Source organism: Lepidochelys kempii, chromosome 1 (genome assembly GCF_965140265.1).
Source record: "Lepidochelys kempii isolate rLepKem1 chromosome 1, rLepKem1.hap2, whole genome shotgun sequence".
In the NCBI taxonomy this organism is placed as follows: domain Eukaryota; kingdom Metazoa; phylum Chordata; order Testudines; family Cheloniidae; genus Lepidochelys; species Lepidochelys kempii.
The window spans coordinates 220,471,527-220,485,492 of record NC_133256.1 but is presented as its reverse complement, the minus strand read 5'-3'; the positions used below and the strand labels follow the sequence as shown (position 1 = coordinate 220,485,492).

The 13,966-nt window shown below is 43.0% G+C and overlaps 1 protein-coding gene across 6 annotated transcripts in view; it reads left to right on the top strand.

Moving 5' to 3' along the window:
* Positions 1–13,966, top strand: part of VWF (von Willebrand factor) — a 227,620-nt gene that overhangs the window by 121,175 nt on the left and 92,479 nt on the right. For all 6 annotated transcript variants that reach the window (XR_012155350.1, XR_012155349.1, XM_073315040.1 and 3 more), the window contains exon 30: positions 971–1,114. Coding sequence is in view for 4 of the 6 variants with exons in the window: in XM_073315040.1 (XP_073171141.1) it covers positions 971–1,114 (144 nt within the window). In the remaining 2 variants the exon portion in view is untranslated. The remainder of the gene's footprint in view (positions 1–970; positions 1,115–13,966) is intronic.

Below are 13,966 nucleotides of genomic sequence, written 5' to 3'. Positions count from 1 at the left end.
TTCTTGAGGGGGATAGTATCTTGTTTCAAGAGGGCAAGTGTCAGGAACCCACAGGTCTCAAACCTGGGTCTGCAGGGTTCCCAGGCAACTGTTGCTGCCTTATTCCCATCCAGCAGCTTACTACTAATCAATCAAGTGGAGAGACCAGGAAACCTGAAGCTACAACAGGGCTGCCTCCCTGGGCCCTAAGTGGAGGAGCGGCAGGACCTGTGATTGGTCAGAGTTTCCTATTTAAACCCAAGAGAGGCACAGGCAGTTGTCTGCACAGCTGGCCTCTAGCTGGCTGCTATATTGGACCCTACCTTGCCTAAGTCCTGAAGCTGGCTTCCTTGCCATGCTTCTGGTTCCTGCTTTCCTGACCTGTTTCTGGTTCCTGATCCTTGACCATGGTCTCCAACTCTGGCTTGAGCCTTTAGCATGGCTCCTGACTCTGACTCCAGCCACTAGACATGCTGCTTATGTCCCAATCCTGACAGCATGATTCCCTCCCATGCTTAGATGCATGGATCTATTGCTTGAAAAGTCTGGTCTTGATGTGAACATCTTGGCTAAATACCAAAAGTCTCTTTAATCTCACATGGAATCATGGCACAGGAGAGAATGGGACCCAAACGACAGCTCCCATAAGGTAAAATGCTGTTAGGGAAATGCAGTTTGAACTGGTTCAAACAAAACATTTCAGGTTGGTTCAGCAAAACAAAATATTCCTGTGTGGGTCAAACTGACAGAATAAAATATTTAATTTAAATTTTATTTATGGAAAATTGATTTTTTTTATCAACACTGAGATTCTTTTTCCCTGTGGAAAACTTCAGTTTTCTGGAAACTGCATTTTCCTTCAGAAAATCATTCTGATGGAAAATTTCCAACCAGCTCAACCTAATATAAAGTGTGACTTCAGATTTATTTTTAAATTGTTTAGCTGGATTGTCTTTTATTTATATCATTTGTCTTCTGCTTTCTGCTTCAGACAATACCTTAACTCAAGTGTCGGTTCTCCAGTATGCAAGGGCAAACACTCTAGAAATTTCATGGAACATGCCACAAGAGAGTGAAAATCTTCTAAATAGGGTGAGCTCAATTCATCAAAGAGAGCAGGGTCCCAGCAAACTAGGTAAGTGATTGTGTGGATGTGTGTGTGTGTGTGTGTGGGGGGGGAACAACGTTAAATGTAGGTTGATCCTAAACACTATCTTGGACATTAGTGACACAAGATGGTTACGTAATATCTGTTATTGGACCAACTTCTGACCTGAAGAAGAGCTCTGTGTAAGCTTGAAAGCGTGTGTCTCTCGCCAGTGGAAGTTGGTCCAATAAAAGATTATCTCACCCAGCTTCTCTTTCTATTATCCTGGGACTGACACAGCTACAACAACACTGAGTACTATCTTGGACAGATGGTTCTGTGCTAGTGTGATGCACTAGGAATATATTCTTTCATAATTCATTCACGTTATATATTGATTTATGGGCAAAGAGTTTCAGTTTTCTCTAAAACGTGTCTGTCTAAGAGTTGCGAAGGTCATAGTGTACCATGCTTTATACTGGAAAGGAGATGATGACTTTCTTTATTCCTTATAATATTTCTCAATATTCATGTGTTATGTATCTCTCAGGCAAGTGAAGGAAAATGGTAATTTAGGATTTAGATCATCACTAATTCATCAGCTTCATTCACTTCCACAAAACTGTACCCAGAAACACATCTATGTTAGTCCTAATATTCCTGGGTAACCCAAATTCCCCTATGGTCCTGGGAAGATTGTGTGTGTGTGTGTGTGTGTGTAAGCTTTCCAGTTGTAAGTTCAACAAATGCAAATTATATATATACAATATATCAGGTCTTTGACCAAATACTCTGAGAATTTCATTCTTCTGGACTGGAACCACATTCTGTCTGGCAGCCATCGAGCATCAGGGTCCTATAAGAGCAGAGAAGTGTACAGATTTTAGGGTCTTTGGCCTACTTCATCCTGTAAAGAGTTATTGCTATAGAAAAGTGAGAAATAAAACCTGACCTCCATAGTTCGCAGGAGGATTGGCTATGATTGCTTTCTCAGCCTGGAGAAATAAAAATACCAGATGGCTGATGAGACTTCTACAAGCTCTTTGTGAGAGAAATTGTTACATTCAGATAGATAACTTTCATGAAGTCTCCTATGTAATGTATAGCAAGCTACAGAGACTAGCAGGATAAGCAACGAAAACATGGTCCTGTCCTGGGGAGAGGAGATGGACTGGGAGATGCATTATGCAGTTGCCAGTGAGTTGTTTGTTTCTCATTGGAAGGCACTCAGATACCACAGTGAGGGAGATGGTCTGAGACCCTGAATGGAATAGAAATCACTCCTCCCAAGTAAGTAAAGGAGGAGCAAAGACACCTGTGGTCTTGATTTAACATTTAATAAGCATCATTAACATTTAACATTTAATAAGCATCTGTGAGTCAGGCTGGTGGAATAGAAGGCTCAATGCTCTTGGGAAATGCATGAGCACTCAGCTCTGTCTACCAGTGTTCAGGCTTCTGGAAACATCCAGGCTGCCTAAAAGATTTGGATGCCCCAAATTTGGGTGTTAAAATCCATTAGGTGGCTTTGAAAAGCTCATCTTTCATTCGTCCTGGGCATGCTCAAGGGTTTAATACACCAACCAGCATTGTCACTATAATACCAGCATTGCTGCTTCTCATTTGCATAGTCTCTCCCATACTGAAAACATGATCCTGTGCAATCCTTACGCTGCCCATTCCATTGTGAGTAGTCCCTTTACAGTCAGTGGGGCTGTTTCATGCCAGGAACAGCTGCAGGATTGGTTCCTATGGTAAAACTCTCTTTGCTTAGTTCCAGGTAGCTTGTTTGCTGACGCTCAGGGTGTGAACTACATTCATGATAACTCTTTAGTGTTCTTACACTAATTGTGTGTTCCTCATTTTCTGCGTGCCTGACTTCAGACCTTGGGGTCTGCTTTTCAGAGATGTTGGGCACTGTCTGCTGCAATGCAACCTGTGCTTTGAATGTATAAAGTGCTGTCTAATGCTAAGTACTCTGAAAAATCAGGTCCTAGATGTGTCAGATTGAGCACCCCAAATTAGTGGAAATGTTTGACATTAATCTCTCTGTACCTCAGCTCCCAATTTGTAAAACCAAGATAATGCCTCCTCTCCTCACAGTGGTGTTGTGAAGATAAATGAATATTTGTGAAGCACTCTGGTATTCGTGAGGAGCACCATAGGAATGCCTGTGAGGAAATGACCAATTCTGTGTCCAGTGTAGGGTTTGAACACTGTGTAGTAAATGAGGCCTCAGGCTACACATTTAACAATAAGGAGAAAACAAAAAACTGAATTGCTGGTCACCAAGTGAGCACCATCCATCCATCCTGTGCACCATCCATCCTGTGGGGAAAAACTAGTATGTGATCATGGAATTAAAGACCGTGTCATAATGCGTACACACAATGGGGCCAAATTAGGGTTGCACAGGCAGCCTTAATTCTGGTATTTCCTATCATCTGTTGCTTGACTTTGCAATCTTAATAATGTTCTTTTAAAGGAGTTTTTTGTGTCTGTAATATTCTTATTTCAGAGTTGTCAAGGACACCAACAAGGCTTAATTTGTGCCAGGGCTGAGCCCCGGCATCTCTAGGCTTGGCAGTTCATAGCCCTGGCACCTCTGAGCTTGCTGCATCAGTGATGAATGTAAAAAAATTACTTGAGCCCCAGCACCTAATTGCTTGAGCCCTGGCACCTCTTTCATTACAGAGCATGAACACCAAAGACTTCCTGTGTGTGATCTAGAGCAAAATCCCTTACTCTCTCTGTGCCTTGGGTTTCCATGTGGATAAAAGCACTTTCTTAGCTTGCAGGGGTGTTTTGAGGATAAACTTGTTTTGAGGTGTGCAGGTACGATGATGATGGGATCTATCTTACAGCTGGCTGATATTAACTTAGCTTCAATTGGTAATGGCTTGTCTACACGTGAGTTATTTCAAAATAGCTAGGAGACTGGAAGTGGATTAAGCTAAACAAGAGAAGGGCACTCTTAGGTTGTCTCTGTGTGATAGTGGCACATCTGTAGTGCTAAAGCTGTGATGCCATAGTGTAGATGCTTCCTATGTTGACAGAACGATTTTTTTTGTCAGTTTAGTTAATCCACCTCTCCCAGAGGCGGTAGCTAGGTTGATTCCTTCCACTGACCTAGCCGTATCTACACCAGGGGTTTTGACGACCTAATTATGGTGGTCAGGGTGCAAAATTTTGCAGTCTTGAGCGGCGTGATTAGGTTGACTTAAGTTTTAGGTGTAGACCAGGCCTTGTTCTGCACTAAGTGTGTCCCGGCATGGAGTTATTCTGGAATAGATGTTACATTTTAAACTCACAACCTCCTTTATTCCAGAAAGAAAAGGAGGACTTGTGGCACCTTAGAGACTAACCAATTTATTTGAGCATAAGCTTTTGTGAGCTACAGCTCACTTCATCGGATGCATACTGTGGAAAGTTTAGAGGATCTTATTATATACACACAACGAACCATGTCAAGGTTCCTCCCGCACTCTGAACGCAAGGGTACAGATGTGGGGACCTGCATGAAAACCTCCTAAGCTTATATTTACCGGTTTAGGTCAAAACTTCCCCAAGGTACAAAATATTCCACCCTTTGTCCTTGGATTGGCCGCTACCACCACCAAACAAATACTGGTTACTGGGGAAGAGCTATTTGGAAACCTCTTTTCCCCCCAAATACTTCCCAAAACCTTGCACCCCACTTCCTGGACAAAGTTTGGTAAAAAGCCTCACCAATTTGTCTAGGTGACTACAGACCCAGACCCTTGGATCTTAAGAACAATGAACAATCCTCCCAACACTTGCACCCCGCCTTTTCCTGGGAAATGTTGGATAAAAAGCCTCACCAGTTTGCATAGGTGACCACACACCCAAACCCTTGGATCTGAGAACAATGAAAAAGCATTCAGTTTTCTTACAAGAAGACTTTTAATAGAAATAGGAGTAAATAGAAGTAAAGAAATCCCCTCTGTAAAATCAGGATGGTAGATACCTGACAGGGTAATTAGATTCAAAACATAAGAGAATCCCTCTAGGCAAAACCTTAAGTTACAAAAAAGATACACAGACATAAATAGTTATTCTATTCAGCACAATTCTTTTCTCAGCCATTTAAAGAAATCATAATCTAACACATACCTAGCTAGATTACTTACTAAAAGTTCTAAGACTCCATTCCTGGCCTATCCCCAGCAAAAACAGAATATAGACAGACACACAGACCCTTTGTTTCTCTCCCTCCTCCCAGCTTTTGAAAGTATCTTGTCTCCTCATTGGTCATTTTGGTCAGGTGCCAGCGAGGTTACCTTTAGCTTCTTAACCCTTTACAGGTGAGAGGAGTTTTCCTCTGGCCAGGAGGATTTTAAAGGGGTTTACCCTTCCCTTTATATTTATGACACACCCCCCAAATCTCAGCTAGGGTGAAACACTGGCTGGGATTTCTTCCTGGAGCTCTAGGAAAAACAGAGTTAATAAGACACATGCATCTCTAAATATACTACCAAGTACATAAAGACTAACAATATTTTCCACATCTCAAGGACGATTTTAACCAGTTGATTCTGGGAAACTTTCACGGGAGAGTGCATCAGCCACTTTGTTAAAAGCTCCTGAGATGTGTTAGATGTCGAAATCAAAATCTTGGAGAGCTAAACTCCACCGAAGAAGTTTTTTTGTTAGTTTCTTTGACGGTGTGAAGCCACTTCAGTGCAGCATGGTCAGTTTGCAGGTGGAAACGCTGACCCCAAACATAGGGGTGTAGCTTTTCCAGAGCGTAGACAATGGCGTAACATTCTTTTTCACCGACTGACCAGTTGCTTTCCCTCTCAGACAGTTTTTTACTGAGGAACACTACAGGGTGGAATTCTTGATCAGGCTTTGTGTGTATATAATAAGATCTTCTAAACTTTCCACAGTATGCATCCGATGAAGTGAGCTGTAGCTCACGAAAGCTTATGCTCAAATAAATTGGTTAGTCTCTAAGGTGCCACAAGTACTCCTTTTCTTTTTGCGAATACAGACTAACACGGCTGTTACTCTGAAACCTTTATTCCAGAATAACTTTACTGTATAGACAAGCCCTACATTAAGATTTAAACACAGATTTAAGGGGTCAGGAATAACTCCACAGGTAGGCAAACCAGTTAAACTGGTGCAAATACTGTGTGTAGATCAGGCCACTGGTTTCCTATTAAGTGGCTGTTGCTTTACCCTTCTTCAGTACTTAGGAACCATTTCTTTGTACTTCTTTCCCAGGCAGTTTTCAATAGGCAAGGGTAATTAAGACCTCTGCAGAATTTTACCTCCTTGGTTAAAACCATGATGGAGGTGTTAGTGAAACTATTGAGCCCACTTAAGATCATGTTTCATAAGATTTATGCAGGAACCTCCGCCTAGTTGGATTCCCCTGTCTCTCACAACTCTACAGCTCCCCAATGGATTTTACATTTTATCCCTCACTTCAGTCAAAATTAAAGAAAAGGATCTTTAAGCAATTTCTGCTTTCCCAGTGTCTCCCCACAACACCATTAATGGCCCGTGTACTGGAATATTTTTTCCCTCGGTTGGCTTTTCCAGGTTGAATCTCATTTTGTTCTATCCTGCCCATATTTCTAATGTTTCTAGGTCATGTTGTACACTTTCTCTTCCTTCACTGGGAGTGTTCCTATTTGCTTCCAATCTCATATCTGTGATTCTAATTAATATCCTGAATTTCCTCCCACCTTCCCAGTTCATGAATGAAAGTATTCAATAAGACAAGCTCTAGCATGGATCCCTATGGCTTCCCATTCAACAATTCCCACCCAACGCAGCACATTGCCTTTTATCATTATGTTTTTTTAATGTTCATTTAACATCTTTCAGTCCTTGCAATATGTTTGTATCCAAGCCAATTTAAACCACTCCTTCAAAGTAAGAGTTTGCTCTTCACTGTATCAAATGATTTACTACAAATTAATCCAATTAATCCAGCCATTTTGTTTTTACTCTACAATCTTGTTCAGGGAGTGCTGAGATAGATGGTAGGCCGTGGAAAAGTTTATGCAGGACCTTTCTTGAGAGTCATGGGTTAGGAAGAAGCAACTAAAATCAAATGCAATAAGCACCATGATGCTATCCCCTTCCTTCCATGATCTAGGCATCACATCTATTTGGAGACTAATTTTTTAATTATTATATTGTATCTGAATTTTTTGTTCTATACAACTTCAGAAAATCATATGAAGATTTTTACCTGGGTTCTCTGAAAGAAGGGGGTGTAGCACCACTGCAGTAGCCCTTGGAAGAACCGGCCAAGTTTTTCAAAAACTAAGTGCCTAAAGTTAGGAGCCCAGGCCCTTATTTTAGGTGCCTAAACTAAAATTTGTTTCTGGCTGATGTAAATGCCCCATCACAGGAACACAGTAATACCACCTCCCCGAATGGCATAAGGCCATGGTTGACTTACTGAGGTTGTTGCAGTGCAAGTAAATGACACTTCCTGACCTGTGTCAACCCTAACAGTCCTCCAGCAGCTGTCCCACAATGGCCTCTTCACTGCAACAGTGACCAGAGTGGTCACAATTTTATACTCCTCTCCCCATGGGTCACAGACGCCAGAAGCCAGCCTCACTTTAAACCTCCCCATGTGATTTTTGAAATGGCTTTTCATGATGGCCCACCTTGGTGAACACACCTAGCAGCTCACCCTTGTTGTATGCAGCTGCCCAACTGACCATTCTGGTTCCACACACAAGATGCATTCCTGCCTGGAGTCAATAGGAAGTATTAGATCTCCTGGGCCTGTGGGGAGAAGACACGTGCAAGCACAGCTATGGACCAGCCATAGGAAGGTAGACATCTATGGGCAGATTGCGGGATGGGGGTGTGCAGCCAAAGGGGTGCAACAGGGATCAGCAGCAGTGCTGCATGAAAGCAAAGCAACGTCACCAGGGATTCCACGAGACCAGGGAGGACAAGAATAGATCTGATGCTGTGTCACAGACCTGATGCTTCTACAAGGAACTGCATGCCGTACTCGGCAGAGACCCCGCCAGAACCCCACGGACCACTGTGGATACCTTGGATGAACCTAAGACGTTGTGAACAGTGAGGAGAAGGAGGGTGTGCAGAGGAGGAGACACAACGGGAGATTCCAGCAATGCCATGAGCCAGGATCTTTTTGAGACTCTGCCACAGTGTAGCCAGTCCCACAGGCAAGAACAAATGAGCTTGATGAAGGAGTAGGGAACCTGGGTACGTGTGTGCATGCATTTTCCCTTACAGTGCTTACATTTAAAGATGGCATTTGGCCCATCCCCAAGCTAAGAAGACAGAAATATCAACTTTTTACTGTTTTGCTCCATAGAAGGAGAGACAGAGGTACAATGAACAGACAGAGCTAGCGTCGCCTTTCAATTCCCCTGTTGGGTTAGGCGTGTGGAACAGTTTGTTCATGTACTTAGCGATGTCCCTTTTAATCTGCTGAGAGATCTCGATGACACTTTCATGGAGACACTTGCAATACTCGCCCACAGGTTTCTAGGGATGGCAGCTTTATTTCTTTCTCTGCAGTAGGAAACTTTCCCACATCATTCTGCAATGACTGCAGTAAACAGGCCAGCGGCACATAGGCTCAGGTGATTTCAGGATGCACAGTAGCAGCTGTGTTCTCTCTATACCTTTGTAACCCTCTGGAGTGAGAGATCCGCTAAAATCACCACTGCCTGTGGAAAACAGTGCCACTATTCAGTGCCATTGCCCTATAAATGTACCCATGGAATAGGGGCTAAAATTCAATAGCCGCATGCAACAGAAAATCTTTCCCCCACTTGCCTGTGGTGGGCCGTACTCAGCGTGGCTGGGGTTGGAGAGTGGTGTGGTGCAGAAGTGCTCCAAAGCTGAAATGTCAATAAGCATTTCTTATGACAAGTGTTTATGGGAATAATGGAAGGGATTTTTGAAACTTGTCTTTCATGTTCCCTGGTGACTGTAAATCCAGTGGTACATCTATCAGCTTTTATCAGCAGCTCCTCCTGCTGCAGTCTTGAGGGATTCTTCCTCCATGCCCACGGAACACCCAATTCTGATGAGGAGGCGAAAGAAGAGGGCTAGCGAGGACATGTTCTGTGAACTCCTGCAAGCCACTTTTGTATTGGACCCATGAACGAAGGGCTTGGAGGGCCATTGTGACCAACGGCATGGAAAGGGGGAAAAAAAAGATGGAACAAAGGCCTAAGAGTCCCAGCAGGACAAAGAGGGGGAGATACACCTGGACATTGTGAGGCTTCTCAGGTAGCTAACCCAAATGCTGCAGACTCTGGTTGACCTACAGATCCAAGAATCCCAGACTCTACCCTTTGCAGTCACTGGTAAACTTCATTATTGCTGTTCCCTGCACCCCCACCCCCAACATATACCACATGACCTCATAAGTCATATCCTTACCTGTGTCACTCCATGCCAGGGACAACAAGGAAAACCACAGCTTCACATGCCCTGACCTGTGAGAAGCATGGCTGGTGTACGCATAGCCACAATAGACTACAGTTTGTACACTCACATGGACATAAATGTTTACATCCTTTCTAATTTTAAATTTTCACCCTGTTAATTTGTTAAGTTTGTATAACATGGCCTGTGGGTGTTTGTATGGTGTTTTTCTGCCCTGTTTTTTCTTCTCAAAGTTCTATTTTTGGAGAATCAAATTATCTTTATTAGGTCACAACAAAAATGGCAGACTGCATAGGGTAGTCAAAGCAAACAGTCCTTGTAAATACACACCAAGCCCCACAGCATTGATAGCTTCAGGAAAATACCCAGTCATTTTTATAACTGTACAGCAAGCACTGCACTCTTCTTATTAACATCCAAAGCTCCAGGGCCAGACAACACTCGAGCTTTTTTTAAAGCCTCCCTCAACCACCTAGCTCCATGTTGGACTCTTGTATTAGCTCCTGTTCAAAGTCAGCAGCCAGCCCCTCTACCACCACCCTAGTGGCAGCTTTTCCCCTTTGCCTCATGTATTATGCAGGGCACAACAGGCAGCTATTAGCATTAGGATACTTTTCTCATGAGTTCCAATCTAGAATCCTAGCAAGAATCCCTTCAATCAAAAGCACATTCAACTCTCATTCTGGACCTGCTGACCTAGTACTTGAATCTTTCCTGGGTGCTGTCATGGTGGCCAGTGTATGGCTTCATGGACAAGAGGAGCAAAGGGTAGGCTGGGTTCCCTAGAATCACTATTGCCATTTCAACATCACCAATGATGATCTGCTGGTCAGAAAAGAACGTCCCCTCTTGCAACTTTTTGAACAATCCTTTGTTCCTAAAGATGGGAGCGTCATGTACCTTCCCTGACCAGCCCATACTGATCTCTGTGAAGCACTCCCAGTGAACCTTCAATGTTTGCATAACCATAAAAAAGTAGCCCTTTCTCTTGATGTATTCTAAGGCAAGGTGCGCTGCTGCCTAAATGAATATATGAATGCTATCACCCCACCTCAGTTCAGGAACTCCACTGCTTCAAATCCATCCACTGTGACCTGCACTTTGCCAAGAGTAACACTCCTGCATAGCTAGAGACAAGTAATGGCCATACACACTTGCATGACAATGGCCTCCACAGTGAATTTTCCAATTCCAAAATGATTTCCCACTGACTGGTAGAAATCTGGCATTGGAAGTTTCCACAATGTGATTGCCACTTGCTTCTCTACTGTCAGTACAGCTCTCATTCCGATGTCTCTTGAGCTGGAGGGCTGGAGCGAGCTTTGGACACAGATCCAGGAAAGTGGCTTTTCACATTCCGCACCCTTAGGTCATCGTCCCAAACCTACAATAGATCCCACCAGTCAGTGCTCATTTATCAGGCCCAGAAGTAGCGTTTGACTGTCTGCAGCAGCTCCGTGAACGCTACCAACAACAATGAATTATTTTTTGCAATGTACCTCAACAAACTGTCCTCGAAGAAATCATCATGTCCCCCATTCTTGTGGTACTTCCTGCAGGTCTGCAAATACAGGAGACTCATTGGGCTCCATGCTTCTGTCAGAGATGGCGGAGGTAGGTTTGTGGGACTTTTTTTCAAAAGGCATGAAAGCTATGGGATATGGGTGGCATTATGGGATGGAGAAAGTTGCCTCCTGGGAACTTTAGCTCCCTAAGATCCCTCTGCAAGTCATTTCTATCCCATAACACTTTGCAACATTTTCCCAAAATGCATTGTGCTGGATGGCAGCATGTGGCACAGTGGGCTTACTCGCCTGTGGTGCACTGCATGTTACATTGACACATGCACTCCTGGTGAGCATGTGTAGTGTTCGTACAAGCAGCCAAGCACGCAGGCCCCCAGGCAATATACGAACTTTGGTAGCTGTACTGTACTTAACTTTTGTTGATCACAGTTGGTAGCGTAGACCTGGCCTGAGCGTAGACACGTGCGCACGTAGATCGAAGCAAGACGACTGTATGTCGACCTGACTTTGTAGTACAGGAGTACTTGTGGCACCTTAGAGAAGTGTAGCTGTAGCTCACGAAAGCTTATGCTCAAATAAATTGGTTAGTCTCTAAGGTGCCGTGAGTCCTCCTTTTCTTTTTGCGAATACAGACTAACACGGCTGCTACTCTGAAACCTGACTTTGTAGTGTAGACCACGCCTAAGTGGGATCATTTTCAAAGGTGCTGAGTACCCAGTAGCTTCCATTGACTTCAGTGAAAAAGTTTCTGGGAGCTAACTGAGCACTTTTGAAAATCAGATCTTATAGTTGAGAATTTAGAAGCCCAAATTTAGGTCTCCATATGTTTAACATGTTGGCCATTATGCCTGCAGAGGCCAGAAGTGGGCTTATTGCCTCCAGAGGCAGTGGAGATGCATGCAGCAACACCTGTAGTGCAGGAGTAGTCTGTGCTTACCCCATCACAGTCCTCTATGGCTATTTGCATGTTGTGTAAGTGTTACATGCTGCTTCCCCCCTCAACCTCCCTGCAGTATGTAATGAAGGCCTTTAGCACTGAAGACTTTCACATCTATTTTTCATAGGCTGCGTGTCTAGTACCAAAAATACATACCGTTATTGAAGTCATTTTTGATATTTATATATTCGTAGGAAACAAGAACCATTTCAAATAATAAACCATATATTTAGTAACAGGTCTAGGATAACTTACAATAATGGTCAACTTCTGGCAATGTGTTGTCTACTAGTCTGGGCCTAAGGAACATGCAAGTAAAATGCTGTGTTTTGTTTTGTTTTGTTTCCCCAGAGAAGAAAAACAGTATGAGTGAAATCCCTTGACTATGAGCAGTTGACTTCCCATTGACTTCAGTGGAGCTAGGATTATACCTGATGTCATTAATAAATAGTATATATTTGGTCATTCCCATATTTTCTTTAAAGAAAAACATTTCTTGGCTTTCCCAGGCAAGAGTAGTTAGGATGATTTCTATTCAGCTTAGGGTTTTCTATAGTGCCCATCACTGAAGTGTCTAAGTCTTGATTTACCACAGTACTTTGTGTTTGTTATTTTAATGTGAACATATAAAATGTCCTTCATGGATCTGAAAATGCAGGGTTGTTGCCCCATTCTAATGCACCTTAAAACAACATTCAGAAATGCTGGCTGCTGGTTCAATGGTTGGTGTCAACACAGGTACTATGCAAAAAATCGGTCTCTGATCTCTGGGCTAGCCCACGTGCTTTGTGACTGGTATTTCTCGCTTACATCTACTTGATACCTGGTTCCCTTCTCTAGATGCGGTCCAGAAAGGAGCAGGGTGGGGAATATCCACAGAAATTTTGGTAAACTGAAAAGGATTTTCTATTGTGTTATAACTTGTAACTATCTGGGTTTTTTTTTCCATTGAAATAAATCTGTGGAAAACTTGATTTTCTTGTATATAAAACAAAGGAAACAGAAACCAAAAAGTCTTTCACAGAACAACCAAGAGGTTGGTGGGTCCCCCCCCCAGTTTATTGTTTTCATCTGCCTGGAAGATGGCTTGCTCTGAGAATGAGTAGAGGAGTGTTTTATCAGAGACAGGTCAAAATAAATGAATCTTCAGGGTTATTAAGCAGCAAGGAGGACTCTGAGGGATGGAAACAGAAATGTTCATAAAAAGAAGAGGAGTAGTTGTGGCACCTTATGGACTAACAAATTTGTTAGAGCATAAGCTTCCGTGGGCTACAGCCCACTTCATCGGATGCATATAATGGAACATATAGTAAGAAGAAATATATATACATACAGAGAAGGTGGAAGTTGCCATACAAACTGTGAGAGGCTAATTAGTTAAGATGAGCTACTATCAGCAGGAGAAAAAAACTTTTGTAGTGATAATCAAGATGGCCCATTTAGACAGTTGACAAGAAGGTGTGAGGATACTTAACGTGGGGAAATAGATTCAATATGTATAAATGACCCAGCCACTCCCAGTCTCTATTCAAACTCAGGTTAATGGTATCTAGTTTGCGTATTAATTCAAGCTCAGCAGTTTCCTGTTGGAGTCTGTTTTTGAAGCTTTTCTGTTACACAATTGCTACCCTTAAATCTTTTACTGAGTGGCCAGAGAGGTTGAAGTGTTCTCCTACCAGTTTTTGAATGTTATGATTCCTGATGTCAGATTTCTATCCATTTATTCTTTTGAGTAGACACTGTCTGGTTTGGCCAATGTTCATGGCAGAGGGGCATTGCTGGCACATGACGGCATATATCACATTGGTAGATGTGCAGGTGAATGAGCCCCTGATGGCGTGGCTAATGGGATTAGGTCCTGTGATGGTGTTACTTGAATAAATATGTAGACAGAGTTGGCACTGGGCTTTGTTGCAAGGATAGGTTCCTGGGTTAGTGTTTTTGTTGTGTGGTGTGTTGTTGCTGGAGAATATTTGCTTCAGGTTGGGGGGCTGTCTGTAAGCGAGGACT